General features: G+C 36.4%; 1 protein-coding gene across 1 annotated transcript in view; it reads right to left on the bottom strand.

The window, feature by feature from the left end:
• Positions 1–4,366: 4,366 nt before the first annotated feature.
• MGST1 (microsomal glutathione S-transferase 1) overlaps positions 4,367–21,760 on the bottom strand; it is a 43,170-nt gene continuing 25,776 nt past the window's right edge. Inside the window, exon 4 of the mRNA XM_071733013.1 lies at positions 4,367–4,724. Coding sequence (XP_071589114.1) covers positions 4,628–4,724 — 97 coding nt within the window. The 3' untranslated portion in view covers positions 4,367–4,627. The remainder of the gene's footprint in view (positions 4,725–21,760) is intronic.

Raw genomic sequence — 21,760 nt, 5'->3', positions numbered from 1 at the left:
TGGGATTTAGTCCCTAGAACTCTATTGTCCTGACAACCTGCTGCAGGGAGCATTCCCATTCCTCTGGACAGACTGCACTTATCTGAGTCCATGTCGCCCTCCTTTTGGTCTGGGATCCTTAAGAAATGTTATTTCCATACAAAATGATTGTGAAAATGAGAGACCTCTTTTGCAATCCATCATCCTTTTGCATGGACAGCACAGTGCAGAGTCACTGCCCTGATGTAAAGAACCCTCATGACCTAAGGTTCTGAGATGGTGTCAGGGGTGTTAGGACTCCACTGCAAGACTAGGCTGGGTAAAGGAGTAAGATGTGGTCCCATCACACCCATATTGTGCATGGGACTCACTCCTGAAATTGATGTAACTGCCAATCCATTCCCAGATTTTCTCTGCAGTGAGATCTAGCTGATCCAGAAGGGATTTCCTGAGCAATCTAATATATATGTTACAATCAGGGAAAGATTTAGAGTGAAACTATGTTACTACAGCTGGCAGCATAAACATACTCTGCTGCCACCATCATGACCTGAATAGGAGCCACCTAATAATGTAATACCCTGGTAGTGTGCTACTGGAAAGAGGTATTATATGTCTCCTCCCTCTTAAACCATTTTGCTATATGTGCACATTGCTGTTCTGCTTGAAAGTAGTGGGACATATGTCAGGTACTCCATGAGGGTCAAGGAACAATTAAGTCAAGCCCAGAGCAACTAGAACTGGGAAAGTGTATACACATAGAGTCATAGAATCATAGAATCCTAGGGGTTGGAAGGGACCTCGAAAGATCATCTAGTCCAACCCCCCCTGCCAGAGCAGGGCCCCCTAGAGTACATCGCATAGGAACGTGTCCAGGCGGGTTTTGAATGTCTCCAGTGAAGGAGACTCCACAACCCCCCTGGGCAGCCTGTTCCAGGGCTCTGTCACCCTTACAGTAAAAAAATTTTTTCTGATATTCAACTTGAACCTCCTATGCTCCAATTTACACCCATTACCCCTTGTCCTATCACTGGTCACCACTGAGAAAAGCCTAACTCCATCTCCCTGACACTCACCCCTTACATATTTGAAAACATTGATGAGGTCACCCCTCAGTCTCCTTTTCTCCAAACTAAAGAGACCCAGCTCCCTCAGCCTTTCCTCATAAGGGAGATGTTCCACTCCCTTAATCATCTTAGTAGCTCTGCGCTGGACTCTTTCAAGCACTTCCCTGTCCTTCTTGAACTGAGGGTCCCAGAAGTCATGCAGAAGTCTCACTGATGGCACGAGCTCTGCTTCAGGGGACCTGCACCCCCTTGCCAAAAAGCTTTTTGTTGATATGGCAACTGACAACAAAAGTACCAGCTAGCAATATTCAACAAGTGATTGAGACCCTAGAAATCTGTGCATTAACAAACCAAACCAAATCCTAACAGGTTATCAGTCTTTGCACAAGAATCTACAGCTCCAGCAGATAATGCTTAGGGATATACAAATCATCAATATTTGAAAACTATTGTCTATATATTATTTGAGAAGCAAAACATTTGAAACTCTTCTCTCTACAGTACAGTTAAATACAACAAATTTAATTTTTTTTAAATATACCCTTTTCAAAAACTTTGAAGCTATTGGTGTAAACAGCAGAATTTCTCCTTGTTTATAGGAGACAAAATTATAGCCTTACAGTTTCTGGCCCTGTTCAGGTTTTCCAGTTTTTGAGGGCTTGTCTTTGTCTTGTTTTGCACACTTGAACATCTCTAGGAGGATGTGTATGCAGTAGGCTTGTGTACATTTTATAAGGTGGTCATAGACTGTTTCAGGAACTTTTTCTCATGCTTTCTGTGTGACAAAAAACCTTGTTTTGGTTTATAATTTATTGTCTACATTTAGCTAACAGGCCTAGAGGCCTCTGAGTCTTCGATGCTACAAATATAAGAAGTGGGTATATTTTAAATGCTTTTCCACTTTGATAGTTCAGTCTATCAGAGATACTGGTGAAGAATGACTCATTACTGAGAACAGTAAACTCCAGCCTTTTACAAGGATCAGACAGCACTTCTCTGAGACTCCCATTTGGGCAGAAAAGTCCCTAAGACCTTGCCTAAGGAGCATAATTCCATGTAACAAAATCAATTCTCTTAACAACCACAGCAATTACTTTTGTGTTTGAAAACATGAAACAATGTAACCTCACTGCTAGTTGAACTGCAGCCGCATCTGCAGTAGTAATCTGTTTTATTTAAAAAGAAGAAAAACTGTAAAAGGGAGTGCAAAACTACAACCAGTCACCTATTACTTTGTTACACCCGAAACAAAAATGCCATGTGCTGGCAGAAGTGACAACATCCGTTCTCCAACTCCAAATTTCTGTCTTAATGTTATATAGCAGGTTAAAAGAGTATGGAGAAAATAGTATTTTATTCAATCTTGTAATAAGTTTCTGTAGGCAATATTCAGTAGCTCAGTTCAACCACTGGCCCTTCTGCAGATTTTTAGTGATTTGAAGATGAAGATTGAATTAAGAAATAGCAAAGCCAAATTTTCTAGTTTTTCCAAGGGGCATGAGGACGAGTATATATATCTCTCTTCTATGTAAAAAATAAGTTTCCATTATTCAAGAATGTTCCATAAATCAGTCACATAGACAAGGGTGCTATTTCTGCAGTAAGCACGAATGCTACCTTCATGACACAGTAAGGTTTTGATAAACAGAAGCCTTTTAAGTAACATTACAGAAGTAACTGTTTTCCTGTCATACCCTTTCAAAGGGGCACTGGCATTTTCAAAATGGCACACATGAATTACCCACCAATCTAATGATCAGACAGCACATTGGAAATTTACTCCTAAATGCCTTATACTGTAAAAAAAAGATAAAACAATTTACACGTCAGAGTAAGGAAGTCTGAATAGAAGGAAATCCTGACTATCCTCACTTACACCAGTTAATTTCCCAGATTTCATTGACATTATTCCTGATTTGTGCCATTGAAAGTGAGAAGAGAATCTGATGTGCAGCACTGAAGTGAACAATTGGTGACCAAAGAAGAGAAACCTTCCATCAAAGAATAGTGTGCATTATTAAGCTCATTTTGCTGCACTAAAATGACTTAATTCTAAGCAGACTAGTCCCAAATTGAGACCTAAAATCAATTCAAAAGTATACAAAATACAAATATATACAGAGCGAAAATGAAATAAAAAAAAAAAAAAAAAAAAAAAAACAAATAGAAAACCCTAACAAAAAACCCCAAGCAAACAAAAACAACAACAAAAAAACCCTCCAACAAAATAAAAACAGAAAACAAGCAAACACCAAAAACAAACAACAGAGAATAAAGAGTTGGTATTTTTCTCCCTGCATCTAAAGATCTCAGCACAATTTACCATCTTGAATTATGACAGCCTCATCACATTCTTTTAAGGAAATCATTATAGCAATTTGGAGACACTGAGGAGGCAAGATTAAGGACATGGTTTTCAGAATCACATCACTTATGTGGGAGCCTCAGTCCCTAAAACATACTTAAAGAACCAGATCTTCAGAAGAACACTGCATTAAAAAAAAAAAATCCCAGAAATTAATGGAAAGAATGAATGTGCATTATTTCTGAAAGCTCTAGCTAAGAATTGACAGACAAAGACATGGACGTGCTAGAGAGTGTCCAGCAAAGGACCATGAGGATGACCAGAGGGCTGGAGCATTTCTCCTATGAAGATAGACTGAGAGCAATGGGTTTATTCAGTCTGAAGAGAAGGCTCCAAGGAGACCTTATTGTAGCCTTCCAGTATCTGAAGGGGGCCCACTCAAGCTGGTGAGGGAATCTTTACGATGACAGGTAGTGATAGGACAAGGGGGAATGGATTCAAACTAGAGGAAGGTAGATTTATTTTGTAAGTTAGGAAGATGTTTCTACCCATGAGGGTAGTGAAGCACCAGAACAGGTTGCCCAGAGAGGTGGAGGAAGCCCCATCCCTGGAAATTTTTAAGGCCAGGCTGGAGAGGGCTCTGAGTAACCTGATCTAGTGAGAAATATTCCTGACCATGGCAGGGGGATTGGAACTAGATGCTCTTAAAGGTCCTTTCCAACCATGAAAATTCTATGATTCTATGAATTTCCGTAAATGGGCACCATGAACTTCAGTGGATACTTCTGAAAACATTAATCAGGTTCAACCAAGATGCAATCAGACTAGGATGAGGGCCTGGATCTTTGAAATCAGACTTGCACCTTAATCGCAAGATCTTTTATCATTCTTTTTCTAGTTCAGTGATTTCAATGGGGCCATTTCAAATTTTATAGACAGTTGTCACATAGGTGCAAACCTTCTCAGTAAGGAGAGTTTGGTCAGTAAAGGATAAACAGCCACAAAGTTTTCCTATGTTAGCTATGTCTCTTATTTTTTTTTTTTTTACCACTAGTTCATGATAAACTTATGATATCAGCATGTACTAGTCACTCACAGTTAAGCAAAACTTCCTATCAGAAGAAACAGATGAGTTCACAAAGCCTCTATTCAGCCAATACCACAGACAACTGAAGATCTTGTTTTCCTCACACCTTACCCATTTACCTGTAAATTCTGCTGCCTTTAACATCACACAGCTCTCAAACAGACTCTAGAAGTACATGACACTAAGCAGTTAATGGATGCATTTGCCAAGATTCAACAGCCAAATAGAGATGGGTGTCAGATCTCTATATATACTCTCCCGTACATCCGGAGCTGGGAAATGGAATCTGTGCAAATGAAAGAGAGATAAAATTTAACCAAGTATGCCCTTAATGTTAAGAGCCTTAATCAAGACAATAATACCTCCATTTCATAACTGCAGGTTTTACTTTACTTCAGCACCTGTTTATTAAACTCCTTGCTTCTCACATTCTGAAATGGAAACAAGCCAATTTTTGAAAGCATTTGCGAAGGGTTTTTCATCACCGAGGGGCTCTAGGCATGGATGAAGTGAAGTATGCTGATTACATAGCTCACATTTTCACTTTGTATTTTATTTGCTAATTGTACTGCTCTTTCCTGTTCTTCAAAGACATAGGTGCTTTGGAGATGTTTGAGCCCAGTACCACCACTTATTTGGCCCTGAAATGCTGCCACTCCTCTCTGTTTAAATTATCATGATTTAAAAAAAATAAAATCTATATCTGATAGGGAAATAGAAAAATCATTGAGTCTTTCAAATCACACTGGACAACACACCAGAACAAATTACAATGAACAGGAATCAGTCTTTGCTGGCAGGGAGATGCACAAGGTAAATGAATCAGTCTTTTCTGTATCTAATTTCTATGATAGCAAGGCATGAACATTTTGACCAAGCAATTTACATTGATTTACAAGTATAATTTATAAAACTGTGGGTTCATACATCAGGATTTCAGATCAGTTTTTATAATATGTACAAATACATTTTCACTTTACTTGTTAATGTATTGCAAATGAGGACATAAATCTGTCGCGAACACAAGTTTACCTAATTTTATTCATTTAAAATGACAATCACTCCTGTACAAATGGGTAGCAGAGGAGTACAGTGCAGGCTTTGTTCTGTGCTTTAGCCCAGTGTTAAACCTGAAAACTACAGTTGAATCATTTACTTTTCTCCTGAGATATTTACTGCTTTCTTACCCTAAGAAACATGTGCATTCTGAGGGCCAGATCCTCAGCCATAATGCAACTAGATCATCCTTCAGCTTCATTCATCATCAATAAAGTTATGCTAATTTTCAATATCTGAGGATTTGAGGTGAAATCTTTGTTTCAATTTAATCAGTAAGAATTCTTCTATTGAATTCAAGAATTTTGTCCTTGGCCTTTCTATGTAGAGACATTTAAGTGACATGCAACAGCTCTGTACAACATCCATGTTGTGGATCCTTTTATGGAAAGAGCAGAAAGCTCCTCAGAGTGCACATCCTGTTTCCTTCTGAATAGTTTCTGAATGTTTATAAAACAAAATATAGGATGAGTCATGTCAAAGCTTCCTATAAATTTTTACCGTTTATAAATATTGTGGACATATTTTGGACATAAGTTAACATTTAAAATTTCTTTAAGCCTGCCTATAGAGGCAGACATATTCTAGTTCCATATCAGCTAGCACATGGAAAACTTTTTTATTTTATGAGTCTTTCTTTCCTGTGATATTTCTGAATGAAGAGTTCCACATAAAACCAAAATGACAGTGGACATTTAACAGGAGAGGACTGAAGCAATAAATGTCCAAAGAGCAGCTGGATCCTGTTTCAGCGTGCATGAGCTGTACCAAATAACTGACAGTCTTATTGCCTTTCCATTTTACACAAAACTACAGTAAAAAAGTGTTGTCTTCTGGAAGCTATTCCATGTGGAATGTAACTCATATTCTAGGCAGAGCTATGCTTTATTTGGGCAGCAGATAGTGGATCCATAGGTGTATATTTTGAAAGAAATGTAGTGGTGACAGAAAATTTATATGTGGGACCAAGTTCCACTTAAATCTGTAACAATTTTTCTATCTACTTCCATGGGAATTGAAACAGGGCCCCTGGAGAGAAATGCTGGTTCCTTTTAGCTTCTTTTAGTAAAAAAATCTCTGGAATTGTAGTCACAGAGTACAAGCATGATACATTTATGGAGACTGATCAAAAATTGTTTAATATCAACTTAAAGATTTTTTTTTAATATGCAAAAATTCTTGCTCAATACCTTGTCCATTTTATATATTTTTCAATCAATTTTTCTAATTGCAATGTGTTTTTTTCCTCTTCCCTCCCTGCTCTTATTTCTAAGGATGTAAGAGTAAGGGAGTTTAACACATGGAAGTTTTGCCTGAGATCAGTGGGTGTTTAAGGCCTATAAACATTTACACATGCTAGCACCTCCATAGATTTACACAACTTTCCTCTCTTCCCAAATTCAACACCTGGCAGAATCAAAGCAAGCTGGAGAGAAACGGGCCCCACAAATTTTCACCTTTGCGCTTCTGCTTATATTTTATTACTTCTGCTAATTTTGCTGGAAAGCATAAAGTAAACTCTACATTCCAGTGTAATATAAATGACATAATTTAATGTGACTAAGAGATATACAGATGGCATTGCATTTCCTCTGCAGTGAGGAGAGGTCAGGCAGCAATTGCCTATAACACAAACTAAGTTAATACAGAGCTACAAGCTGCCAGATCTTGTTCCTACTTACTAATAGCCTATACTATGTGAAATAATTGAGCATGCAGCAGCTTTCTCATCTGTACCTAAGCAAGGGACAATGGTGGAGAATGTCAGTGCTCCAGCTTAACAAGTCTTCACATACATAGTTTTAAAGCTCTTCGTGCTCAAAGTTCAGAAGGAAGGATTGTTATGTTACATGTGCCTACATCTTACAGCTTATTTATCACAGTAGCTTACTTTTACTACCTTTAGGAAAGCTGCAACAAATAAACATTTAAATTAAAAATCAGCCATTTCTATGATTCACTTTGATAAACAAAACCAATTAACAATAATTTATTATTATGGTTTCTCTAGTTTTTGTCTTCTTTTAAGCATCAAAAATATGACCAGTAACACCATTTCATAATTATCTGATTTCTTGTATACAATTCCCTCTTTAAGACTGAAATATGGATTTAGTAATTTTTCAGTGTAAAAAGTCTATATAAACTCGACTATGACTCAATTTACAAGCAATCCTCACTAGCTGGTTTCACTTCATAAATGTAAAAAGCAGCTTTAAAGCTGCCCTATCCAGATTTAAAGCTGCTAAAGAAAATTCTACCTAATGACAAGCTGTCAAGAAAGGAGGGAAGGAAGAGGGTCTGAAAATACAGATGACCAAACTGAACTGCTCTCTCAAGATCCTTAACACTATAATGTACTAGAATGTCCTTAGGAGACAAGGTAAAAGACAATAATAATCAAATACTTCCCTTAATAATATAATCAGCAGAGTAAGCCCCCTGGTTCCCAGGGAATACGTAAAGATATTTTTCTTCCCTACATGTATGGGCAGCTAGATTATTTGATATTTGTAAACCAGCTGTTCAAATCCAAAACAACCTGGTTACCTTTTTTTTCTTTACCAATTACTCATTAGTAATCACTTTCTGTTCAGTAAAATCCACAAATACACAAGTGTGTAAAGAGTGAAATCATCCTGTACAGACACTGAGCTCAAGGTATCCCTGTGAAGATGGGCTGGAAGAGATACCTGATCCTGTAGCTGTGAATAAATCTCAGCCCATACGAGATTAATTTCTGGATCCAAGTTGGAAATAAATTGTTTGTCCAACGTAACTTGACTTCATCAGAAGACTCCAAAGAGTACATACCCAGTTACAGCAGTTCAGCTGAGCAATGCCACTGTGATACTGTCACATACAGCTCTGTTCTCCATCATGGTCCAGCTAGCTGAACCCTATGGAGGCAAGGAGTGACAGTCTGAACATACTTGAAAATAAAAAAACATACAAAAAACCCTGAGTTTTTTGAATGAATCTGGAAACACTAAATATGTTCCTTAAATCTCAAAATCCCCAAGTCAAATATTATTAGAGAATACAAATTTTTATTAAAAAAAAAAAAAAAAAAAGAAAAAAAAGGCATTTTTAGATGTGCTTGCCTCAGAGAAAATCTTAAAAGTTTGCATAAACCGGAAGATAGTAAAGAGCATCCAGATTAATAATTTTAAAGGCAATCTAATGATTCCCTGAGGCCTGATTTATGCTTTTCACATCTCTGGAGCTGTGAAAATTAAAACTGACTGTAGGAAGATCTTGCAATGCTAAATGACAATAAAGATGTGCAATAAAATAATAGATGAAATTAAAAGTTGATAAAGACAAAATAATGCAAAATAAAAAAAAAAAAAAAAAAGTAAAAATAGTGTATGTATGCTATGTGTACTACAATGACAAGTTCTAACTCTAACCATTACCATTACAGAAAGAGATCTTACAGTTAATGTGTTTGTCCAGCAATGTTGGTTTAGTGATCAGTGCTGGTCAAAACCACAACTGAGCATCACAAACGACTGAGAAAGGAATAGAGATTAAATGGAAAATATTATAATACAGACTGAGTGCAACAACATCTTGATTACTGCTTGCAATTATGACCTTCCATGTCACCCAGTAGGAGCAGATAACACATGAGGAAGAACAGATATCACTCCTGGAGTTACAAAAGAGCTAATTTGCAAGATTAAGTCAGGTTGAATAAATATTGTGTGAAATCAAAATGTTTTCTGAACAAGTCAGGTGGATTCACAGTCATGTTGGTAACTTTTTACATGCAATTTTTTAAACACTAATAAATGCATAGAATAGCTAACAAATTTTTTTAGATACATGTTAAATGTTTCCCCAGTACTTACCCAATACACATTTTAGAGTTACCCACAATTTAACTATCCCAGGAGTACTTATCATGATGCTCCTTTAAAAAAAGAGAAGCCCTCTGCATGATTTGCCTGACCCACTATAGCTTATATAGTTTCAATGTTGAGTAACAGTTGGAAGTAAAAATACATTTTCCAAGTCATTCAGGCAAGACGTGGGCAGTGTTACCCTCCTGAAGAGTGGGTGACAGATGAAATTAACAGGCAGAACATATGCTGCTTCTCTAAAAGCAATGCATACTGCCTGCTTTGGTGTACCAGACCGAAGTCCTTTGGGCACCTGGGCTACCAAACTTCAGGAAGGTACTCAGAGATGCCCCTCAGAGACACAGCAGCACCTCAGTCAGCTGTCAGACACCAACAGTTACACATCTATTATCAATCTAAGAGAGACAGATTTTATCCTTTCCTTTCCCTAAACCTACTCACTCAGTCAGTACCTATCAAGCAGCAAATACAGCTTTTAGTTCTCTCTTTTCCCCTCCACCTTGTTGGTACATTAATAGAAGACATACAAGACATCAAGTCCCTTCTCCTTGCAAGGTTTCATCTTGCTACTGTGACACCCTGGTGGATCAGGTTCACCTTAAACCAGAAGATACTCAAGTTAAATGCTAGTCTTCAATGTTTCAAATTTAGAATCTTTTTGAGGTGCTTGCTCTCAGAGTGCATTAGCTGCCTGCACTGCTTGATTAGCAATGCTCTTCCTGAGTGGTGTATTTACTCCCAGGAGCACTTTATCATTTATCATACTTATCTTCACTCTTATCCCATCCATGGAAGCTTTCCTGTAAAATGCTACCAAAAAAACCCAAACAAACAACAAAAAAAACCCACAAAAACCCAACTCCGCCTACAAACAAGTAAAAAAAAACCCCACCAAAAACAGGAAAAGAAAACAAGATTAATAGCTATTTAGTACTCCTGTAACACCACCTTTAGTCCAGCCACACTTCAGAGACAAACATGTTCTGTAGATTCTTTATGTTTGGCTTTTTAATTCTCTTCATCAGAATTATCTGAATGTAAATTCTAGGCAGAGCTACGAGAAATTATAAAGCAATATAGGAATCTGCATACAACTAGAGAGGCAAGAGGAACAATGAAAATTCAGGCCAACCATTTGGTCAATGACAATGCTCTCTTTCAAAAGGTAACTTCAAGAAACCTGCAACTGAAGTATAACGTGATTTTGGGTTAGAGTAATTCTAACATCTCTGTTGCAGAGATTGCCTACATACGGTTGGGTCAGACCTCTGGAATGTAATCTAACTCAGACAGATATTTTCTTTTAATCTTTTGTTTTACAGGAAAAATTGACACCATCTGTTTTCATATGAAAGTGCTTTAGCAGGCCTTCCATAGGTGGTATGGTCCTCAGAGGGTCAGCTGGAAGTGAGAAGAACTAAATTTTTTTTCCCTATTACAAGACACAGGAATCACAAAGCTACTTAAGCATTACAGAGGACAATGGAGGAGATGTACCTCTTCATATAAATCAGTATTTTGGAAGGTAGATTGGGAAAAAGCAATGATATTAATTTATCAGAAAATCCCCTAATAAAAAGAAAACAACACTTTTATTATCTTAAGGAAGATTCTGTTTCACTGTCCTGAGACCTGAAGAAAAAAAATTAATTTTAACTTCCCATCGAGTAAGTTCTGAAGCTTACTCATTTTTTCAAATCTGAGCTTCCCAGGATCTTCTTTTCTTGTGCCTCAGGCTGACAGGCTGTTGGAGTACAATAATAATGAACTATCTTTCATTTACAGCTATCTAATTCTTCAAGTCACTTCATTATATTCCAGATTCCTGACTTACTACAACTAGCTTCAACACAAAATATGCATCCTACCATCCAAAATAATGTTGTGGAAAATAGTTTTTTTATGTATAAGAAAAACAGGACAAGCTCTCAGCAAATGGAAGAGAAATAGCTCAGCAACTTTCAGGCTGTGGTTCAAAGTTCTGTAAAATATAAAGGGCTAAAGTAACCAAAGCATCCCTGGGCATAAAAGGGCATCCCTGTGCATAGGAAAGTTAATAGAGTCCATAAACCTGCAGTTCTCTAATTGTAATAATTACTACAATACTGTGGCACCCATTGCTAAAGCAGTACTTTGGAGTGAATTTGACTAAAGCATTTACCTGGTTAATTCCAGCTTTTTCAAAAGTTGTTGAGGAACTTAATCAGAAAAGAGATTATTAAAAAGCAGGTACCACAAATTGTCAAAAAGTTTCCTCTTCAATTGAATTCAGTTATACAAAAGGACAGCAAATAGGATATTAGGTCCATTTCATGGGCTCTTGAAATTATGTTCCATATTGTCAAATGGCAGAAATCATTACAATTCCATGCAAAATCCATCACAGTGTGTACATCAGTTATATCCCTTCAAGTCAGTGGAAAGTCATAACTGATACCTCTACTAAGATATGATCTGCACTTTGGAAATTGTATTTTCACTCTACTTCATCATCCATTTGCTCTTCTTTTAGACCTTGTCATATCCTCTCCAATCCACTGCTCTCCAAAGTTTTCTTGGCTCATTTATTCCTCATCCTTCTCATCTTTCTTCCAGCCCTGAGGCCTACCTTGAGGTATGTCACAGTGACTGAAAGAGAGGAGGAAATGACAAAAAAGACCCCCACTAACACTACCAATTTCACCTTCAGAGGACATAACCCTTGGGATTTCTTAAACTTGGACCTTACACTTGAGGCCCATAAAGGAGGGAGCCTGAATGGCTTCTGAGTGCATCACTAGAGGATTAACACACAGGTGGGGCAGTCACCCTCATGGCACCTCCTAAATGCTTTTGCTGGATTCCCTGGCCTGAGGGTTTACAGAGCAGAAAGCATCAAAATGTGGATATTGAGCCACACAGAGGAGATACTCAAAAATTAAAACACCCAGGAAAAGATTTTGGCTTCTTAAATAGAGACTCAGACTTTCAAGTTATAAATTTGAAACATCAGTTAAAAATCTAATATCACCTAAATGATTAATGATATATCTAATAAATTACTAGGTGCTTGTAAGCAAAGGTATTCACAGTTGTTTTTTAAACATGCACAAGATTGTTATGCCACATAAACCACACAATCTTAATATTTCTGTCTTTAAAACAGACACTATGTGGCAGTGATAGAAGATAATGCAACAAGGTCACAAAAAATATTTACAGAATTCTATCTGGTAAGAAACAAAACAAAAGGATGGGTATTTCTGTTCCCAGAAACATTAATCTAATAAAATCTCAGCCACTGCCAGGAAGAATGACCATCTGAAATTTAAAAAGGAAAGATTTGGGTAATTTCTAATAGCAAGAAAAAACATTGTGATCTCTTGATTATTTTATTCTTTAAATTTTGAGAAATCAAATCCAGTTCAAGATTTTACATGATGTTAGTAAGACATGGACTGTGGGTTACACTAAAATAAATATTGGAAGTGAATCTGCTATGCAAAACTCAGAGTACCTGGAACCACTCCATGGACAACTCTGTACATACAGCCACAGTTCTCTAGATTATTTAGGCCCATAATTTTGTTCTGTCTACTCAGAAAAAAGTAAATTATTCCCATCTGACTTCAGGTTTACAACTCGCTCATAGAAAAACACCAGGTAAGGGACCAACGCACAAAGGTTACCCGAGATCAACAGGAAACAAACACTTGAATATATCTGAAAATGTTGGGCAGAGGGATGCACATGAGGCCTTATGTGAATTTTCAAAATCAGTCCACTAGCTTAACTGCCATTAGGGTGGTTAATTTTAATATTTAAAAATGTAAAGTAATAATAGAGAAGAAAACTAAACATGAGTTTCCAAAATTCCATACACAAAAACATGGACATTATTTTTCCAAAATCAGGATGAAACTTGGCTTTTGCTTGTTAAAACCCCAATATTTATAAATAAATTTAAAAATATATTAACTGAGTTAAATTTGACAGTGTCTCAACTTTCGATAATTGCGAATCATGGGAAATTTCAGTTCTGACTCTGAAGGAAAAGTGAAGAGGACTTGAAAGCAAACTGGCAATGGTGGCCAAAACGAATCTACATTGATGATCCATGAATGTGGTCCTTAGACAATGGATATTGTTGAAACCTCTGGGGAAGATGCTGGGAACTGATTTGTATGCCATAATTAGTATACCTGACCAGTTCTTTCTGTAGTTGAAGTTAGAAGAAGAAGCAATGAAGAAACTTCAGTAATACTAAAAGACAATGGTTTATGTTTGGTTTTGTTTAGACCAGTTAAAGAGTTGGGAAAAATAAATAAATAAATTCACAAAATAGAAGATACTATAGTAGCCAAACATAGAAGGAAAAAAACTCAGTTTAAGCAAAATTTCTCTTTTCCTCATATATATTTCTTACTCAAAATAATTTTCTCAATAATTCTGACAAATCTTGATCTCTAGGTTAGTCACAATATATTTGTCAGACACACTAAAATACTAAGTCAGAGAACACAGAGGCCAGACTTGCTGAAAATTTTCATATCACCAACTTATTTCCTATTTAAGAATATTTTCTATTATTTACCCACATTTTGCAGTTCCCATGAAATTTCTGGTCAGCAAACAAATGGACTCACAAGGATATTTACTGAATGCTAGCACAAAGTGAAGTTTTAAAAAAATCTAATTATAAGTTGAGTAAAAATTATTACAGTATCCAAAATTCACAGGATTATAATGTATAAATCAGTCTCCACTCTAACTTTGCCCCTCAGTATTTGGAAGACCTTCTGGGACCACTCAGAATGTAGGAGCAATCAAAATGAATCAGCTATAAAATACTGTTTTGTAGTCATATTCAGCTGTTTAAAATTACTAACACAAGAATCAAGTGTTATTTCCATATTTAAAGCAATGTTTGATGATTTTATAGTTGCTAATAGTGCACTCAGAGCTTTTTGTAAATTTTATTGACTCTGTGTATGGTCTCAGTTCTGTATTAAGTTCATATGGACCTAATAGATTCAGCAGGAATTTCACAGGTTGAACTGTTCAGATGAGGTCATTTGCTCAAGATGTTTCAAATTTTGCAAGAACAGATGATCTTATGATTCTATTAGTGAGGTCGAAAGTCTCATGAAAAGGACAATAGGAAATGCCTTTCTTTCGTTGTCCCTAAAATACCATGCAAAATGCATGCAATAATGTGAAGGAAGCAAAGGCAGGGAAATGATAAGCAAAAGAACTTGCCTCCACCTCTTAGGCTTGCTTTCTAAAACTGCTGAAATTTCTCAGTGGAAAAGCTGCCTGTTTCTTTACAAATTGCTTTGGAATTCTGTTGGCATTAAAAAATACAGAAGTGTGTACAGGATGGAGGATAAGGACCGTGGTGGGTTGCAACTCACAGGGGGTAGGTTCCACGTGTACATTGTGCTTTTCAAAGAACATTCCAAAACATTTTTTACTTTGTGGGTGAACAGATCCAGCTCCTAGATCTGAAATTTCCAGCACAGAGGGAAAAATAAAACTTTTTTTCATCCAGGTTAATAAATCAATCAACTTACGCATTACAGATATATGCAGAAAAGAGGTGGAAAGTGTTTTATTTTCTTTGGAATGATCAAAGTGTTGGCCAATGTTATGGCCAGAGGCCAGACTAGACTGAAGTTGGTTTGCCTACCACTGTATTCTTATCTTGGAATGACAGCAATTACTCCACATATTTTTAACTTTATTTTTCCATTATGACAATAAGTGGTTATTAAAACACCATTGGTTTCAAACTACTCCACTGGAAAACACAGAGAGGAAAGGTATCAAAGACAAAGAACTTTCAAATAAATCTCATCTCTCCACCTGCCATATGAAGCATTTTCTATGCCAGGTGGCAGATGTTTATGAGGGTTCTTAAAACAAGTAAAAATTAAATGGATCTCAAAATCAAATTTTTTTTTAGTGTAAAGGGCTCTCAATCAAAGGGAGTTTTAGGGTTTTTTTGTTAGAAATCCTGTCGTAAATGACCTGAAAACCCAGAGCTCTTTAACATAAAAGAGATGATAGAGAGATCAGAATCTCAAGCATTAAAAGAGAATCTTCTTTCCTCAACGTAATTCAATATATAATATCGCATAATCAGACTATCATGACAGAGAACTCTTCATCCCTTCAATATAACACTTAGACAGTACATATGGAGTTTTCTTGATGCATGGCATTTTGTACAGGATATAGATCAATGAGCCAGGTCCTTCTCAGTTTTTCTTCAAGAAATATATTAGCAGTAGAAGGCAATATTAAAAAAAATCTCATTTGAAAACTGGGTATGTATCTGATTATCAATTTTACAAGTGATATTGTAGTTTATATTATACTTAAGTCCCTTTTTACTTAGTATAATTTCTTATCTGAAGAAATGTAATTTCAACAAGACAGTTTTCCCTGAACATTATTCTTGATGATGTTCCATATAGAAAGATCATCTCTGTCTTTATTTAGGAAGTGCTATCAATTGTATATGTGTTGCTATATTTGAAAGTGACCATTCATAGCAAGCTCGTTATGAATCAATGCTGTAACTTACATTGCTCTGTGCCTGCTCTCCATCAGAAGCTGGTATAGAAATTATCTGTATTTAGAATATGTTTTTATTCCACACAACTTCTCCAGGATAGCAACACTGCCTCAGTTGAAGGAATGACTAAGGATTTATGTGTTCTTCTTTTATTCATCTTCTGCATGAATTCCTGTAGATGTGGGCCTGAGTAGGAACCTCAGATAAACCATATTGACTTGGTTGTTGAATGAGAGAGGAATTCCAAGACCTGGATCACAGTACACAGGTATTGATTTGAATCCTTGAGAAACAGATATAGGGAAAAATAGTTTACCATCTCACTGAAGATGTGATATATAGTGGCAGAAATTTGGAGAAAGTGAATTCCTGAAAAGGAAGCAAAAATATCAAAGTACTTTTAGACCTATATAATAAGAAAAAAACTGCTTGTGTTGTTATAGCTGATAAGAACTGGTTGAATTGTTTTATAGAAAAACCTGCTCATATCAATATTCAGGAGTGTATTTCTAGAAAAAGGCTCTGTGTGTGCTCTTCACTGTAGGATGCCTGATCTCACTGACCTGAAGTATATGTCCTAGACTACAAAAGCTGATCTACTGCTAAATTTTAATGAACAAGCCATTATTGCAAACAGAGTTTTGACATTCTGCATAGATATGAATAAGGCCTTTGGCTGTGGAGTGTTTTTGAGAATCCAAGTCCTGTAGTACTGAGGTGCTGAAATTATAGTTTGTGTTCTGCAAGGAGTATTCAAGTCAAGAAGTATGTACGGGTGGTTGGTAACCCAGTGCTGCTGCTCTCAATGCATGGTAACATCATGGCCAGAGTTGACAGCATTATCCCAATTTAAAAACATGTGAATCCTTTCACTAGGAGAGATATATTTTGCTCCTGGAAAGATATTATCTCTAACAGCAATAGTTTTCACCAGTGTCTAAAAAAGACCCAATATATTGCTAGTTGCTTTCTCTTCTTCATGACTTGCCAGTAGGATTGTATGGGATGGCATGAAATGAACTGCTCTTTAGGTAATAAAAAGGTATAAATATCAATATGAACATAACATGCTATCATTATGGCTATTCTGCTACCATTCTGATGAATGCAAAATTGCACTTTCCCAAGTTGAAGTTTACTCAATTAAAACTTCTCAGCACGATATCACTGCCAATCAAGTCAACCAATATTTGGTCACTGTTCATTTAAAACCTAGTGGGGAGGGAAGGGAGACAATCTCTACTGTACCCAGAGCTTCAAGATACCACAGTAGAGAAGACTGCAACAAGTAATGAAAAACTAAGATAGCAGATAGAGTGAAAGCAGAGATAAAGCCCAAAGGATCACACGTATGATTTAAAGACCTTCGTGTGTTTCCAGCCATGCCATACTTAAAATGGTTCAATCTGTGCATCTTCTTTCCAAAATGTTGAGCCACTTTTGAGTCACAGGAAAAGACTTCCAGAGAATCCAGACAGGCCTATTATCCATCATACTAACCCCTTCTGTGTTGTTCATACTGTCTATTTTATGTAAGAAGAACCAGGATTTTTCTGGTCTGTTCTGACCTTTTCAGCAATACCACAGAAGTGCAGGAACCTTGGAGGAGGGCAAGGTGTTTAGGAGGCTGACCACTAAACTCCACTCAGAAGCTCCAAAAATATATTGGTGGTGCTTTGGGTAGGGTTCCATGGGAGGGTGAGGGCCAGCAGGAGTTTTCAGCGGTTACTCTTTGTCTTTGGGAACCACTATTAGAAACTCACTATTCGTCTGTGTTCTTGCTTGCAACATGACCTTTTGTCTGAAACCCACTAATAGTGAACATATGTCACAGCAGAAAACTCTTCGGCACCCAAGTTATTTCAGTGCATCACAGTTAACAAATTGTAATTCCAGTTACATAGTCCCTCTGCTCATGATAAAGCAAATCTGTCACAGAAAAAAAATAAAATATTCTTTCTTTCCCATAAAAAGGCTCATAGTTAAAATATGTAAGATTATCATTATGGAAGCTCATTACATGTACACAAGCTATACTTTTCCCTGTACAACTGAAATTCATTGATAAAACAATGAAGTGAACTAACACCCCTCCTAAATAAAGTTTCACCACTAGCACTGTATGTTAATGGAGCTATTTCATTGTTAATGTGACTGACTGCTTATTGATTCTTGCAGTAATCCAGCAAGGGCTTCAGAGTACAATTTAGTCTGGAGAGCTACGGGTCCAACATCTATGCTCAATTACAACTTTCAGAAGGGTAGATCAATAAAATTTAAATTGCTTATGGTAATCACAACTTCAAATCATTGCGATCAGCATAAGCAATCTGCTGACCCCAGCCAAGCTCCTAAATTGAAACTTGTAATGAGTGGTCATTTAGTTTGGGTCCATTCATATTATTTTGGAGGCAGGTGATGAACAATTAAAGATCAGTCAGCACCTTCCCTACCCAGCATTCCCATCTGAATTCCCAAAGTACTAATATGTAGTAACCCTAGAGTATAGGCCTTTGCACTTCTTTAATGGGTATTCTGTATGAATAAGCAATTATATTTTCTATTAAACAATTTCAGTGTAATTGAATTAGCAGTTATAATATTGCTCGGGCAAGCAGAAGCTTTCCTAGGGAAAAATTAAGTGATATTGGGTAATTCAAATTAATTTATAAGCCTGAAAAATGTAACCGTTAAATGGAATTGTTCACCCTCCCCCCAAAAATACAATTAATGAGCATATTGTTTCAATGCATAAGTTTCCTAACAATTTGTTTTTTGGTCATAATAGCTTTTTCACAGTTCATTATAAAAACCTGTCTATTACAATGAAAATTTCATAGGCTGTTTTCTTTGACAAAGCGGGTTTCAAGTTTAAACAAAGATAGCCTGCAGATTACTTTCACGATAAGGAGTCACCTTAGAATTACATTTTAATAAATCATTGACAATAAATCTTCTGCATTACAGAACTAGGGTTTAGAGAAGGAGGAAAAAAGGCAAATACAGAGAAAACGATCAATGAAAATCCCCTTCTGCCAATATGAGTATAGATTGACCAACTCTAATGTAAAGTTTGCTACATGCAAAAATAAAAGCTCAAAAAGCTTTTTCAAATAAAGATGCAAAGCAAACACCAATAAAGTCTGTACACAGATGCAGATTTAATTAACATATTAATTTATTAATACTCACCTAACAGCTTTTTGCAAATGGTCTGTATTCAGGGTAGAAGTTGCTGAATATTTAAACAAGATAATAGACACTGATTTGGGAATATTGTCATTAATTAAATGTCAAACACACATGATTCTAGTTCATGAGATTACATATTATTCACAAGTATTTGAAAAACTGATGAGCTTTCCTATTTGAGATTCACAAAATGTTACACAGGTTTTAGCACAAACAGCGCTTTGCCTGAAGATTGTTTAAACTGGTTTAGTCATCCAACCAGAGAGGAATAACAATTCCTGCATTTTTGCTCAGAACAAGAGTTCTTCAGGCAAGGAGCATCTAAAGCTGAATACAAACTTTATATGAACATATAAATACCTAAGCTTATTAACGAACAGTGCAAAATACACCTTAGTTATGTCAGGTTTTGCACATCTATGCAGACAAAAATTTCAGTGGCTCATATTTTGGTAGGGGTTGGAAGAAGGAATCTAAGACAAACCACCCTGACAGAGGACTTCTGTATGTGCTATGCAATACTTGGTTTTCTGGGACAAATCTACCAAAGAATTCTTCTGATCACAGACAAAATCTAATAATGTCTCCTACGAGATTTCATAATCATGGTACCATGAAAGTAAAAGGCAAAAACTAGAAGTGGTAAATTCAAGAGAATCCAGAATAAAAACCACACCTCTGCCTATGAGTCTGAGAGTTACTTACACTGGAGAGGACTTCTACCCTCTGCCTGGCCTGTCATTTTATATGTAATCTAATGTTTCTCAAGAATATCAATCTTAAAAAGTATACTGATGTTTTATAGTCACTCCTGTTTTGCAATACAAATTATATAATTACTTCTTTCTAGCTGGAGGGGGTCCAGTTCTTTTAGTTCATTTTTTAAATGCAAATCTTATTAAGCATTTTATCCTAAAACAGGCTTCTGAAAAAAAAGGCAGTATGATCTCAGAAGAAGATGGACAACACACCTCCAAAAATAAATACCAAGCAAGGAATGAAACCTGAATTAAAGCAGCATACCAAAACCTGAATTGATTACTTACTGAAATATGTTAACATGATATAATGGGCTACTACTAAAATCAGATGTACAGTAATATTCCATGAATCACTGCTAGCTAGCCAGCAATGAACAAAGACATAATAAAGAGATCTGTTCACCAAAAATATCAGATTTTATAATAGCTCTGAAATGTTCTGTTTGTATAGTACAAAAAATTTCTCACCACCTACAACTTCACATTTGTTACCCTGGACAGACTGCAAACTTTCTCACAGAGGTGAGCAAAGTATTAACTCTTTCCTGTGAGTAACTGCTCACTTATTTGAGCTCACTATTGGCATCTTAGTCTTGAGCTGGACACCTCAACCACTGATAAATTCCTGGCAGCAACTGAGCTTGCAATTAGATTCTCCTGACCCAAAAGCACAGGTCCTCACTATTTAACTTAAAGGAGATTCTCCATGAGTTGTGCCCTGTGAGACATGACAAATGACTGAACAGTTCTGATTCCATCCATTAGAGGTCAGTGGTACTTGTAAGCTAGCCAACTAATTACAGCACTGCAGAAAAGGGATTAATTAGTGTCCTAGCTTAGCTTCAACTATGGAACAATCCATATTCAAATCATCTGCTGAATATGGTGGCCACTACATGAAAATTCTGGAAGTGTAAAGATAATAGCAGCACTGCCTTTAGGAAAAAAAATGCAGCCCAATTACAATGCCAAAGTAGGGACTGATGTCTCTCCTGTGTTCCTCACAAATATTTTCAGCTCAGGAAGATGTCCATAACCTCTCCATCTCTTCTGTTGGGAGAGCTAGGTTCATCCCTTTGTAGAAAAGAACTGGGCCAGTATTGCCCTGTTTGTTCCAGCATGAGAAATGCTCTCTCTGCAGTCCTGAAAACATTAAAAGGAAAACATCATTTCTCCCCTACTTTTCCTAACGAGGGGGAGAGAACTGTGAAAAATGAGAGATACAAATAGGTAACAGAAGATTCATATATAGACAGGCCTGTCCAAAATAGATGTAAAAGGCAGAATTTTCAGACTATATAATTAGCTCATAAAAAAGTCTATAAATATACAGGACTCATTGTCACCATACTAACAAATTTGTAATTTTCTTTGATTTTTTTAGTCTTTCAGAAATCACAGCTGTCTTTCTTTCCCACCAATTAGTAGATTTAAATATTTGAAGTCAAGATACACAGGAAAGTCAGAAATAATATGAATCCTTTCGTTAGGTAGGTCCTTAAGATATTTTAAAGTATAAAAGCAACATGACATTTTAAAGGTTTGTGAATTTCTTGAGACGAAGATGTGATATTGGCCTGACAAATCCTTAATCCATTTATCCACAGAGTGAAAATGTAACATTTCAATTTGAAAAACAATAGCAAAAATTATTGATTCCCTATGTGAGTGCAGTGGAGAAACATGTGGAATATTTAAGGTTAGGCTCTGATCCAAGTTATGTACCTATATGTCTGGTAAAGACTGATTTTAATAGTTATTTCAGCTTTCCTGTAAAGAAACTCCTTACAAGAGGTTTAGTCTTCCTATAAACATTGTATATAAAAGGATCAATTTTCCTGATATTTTTACTTGCATACTTCATTGCACTTTTTCATTTATCAGG

This window comes from Heliangelus exortis, chromosome 1 (genome assembly GCF_036169615.1).
Source record: "Heliangelus exortis chromosome 1, bHelExo1.hap1, whole genome shotgun sequence".
In the NCBI taxonomy this organism is placed as follows: Eukaryota; Metazoa; Chordata; class Aves; order Apodiformes; family Trochilidae; genus Heliangelus; species Heliangelus exortis.
Note: the sequence above shows the minus strand (reverse complement) of the source record. Positions and strands in the feature narration are given on the sequence as shown.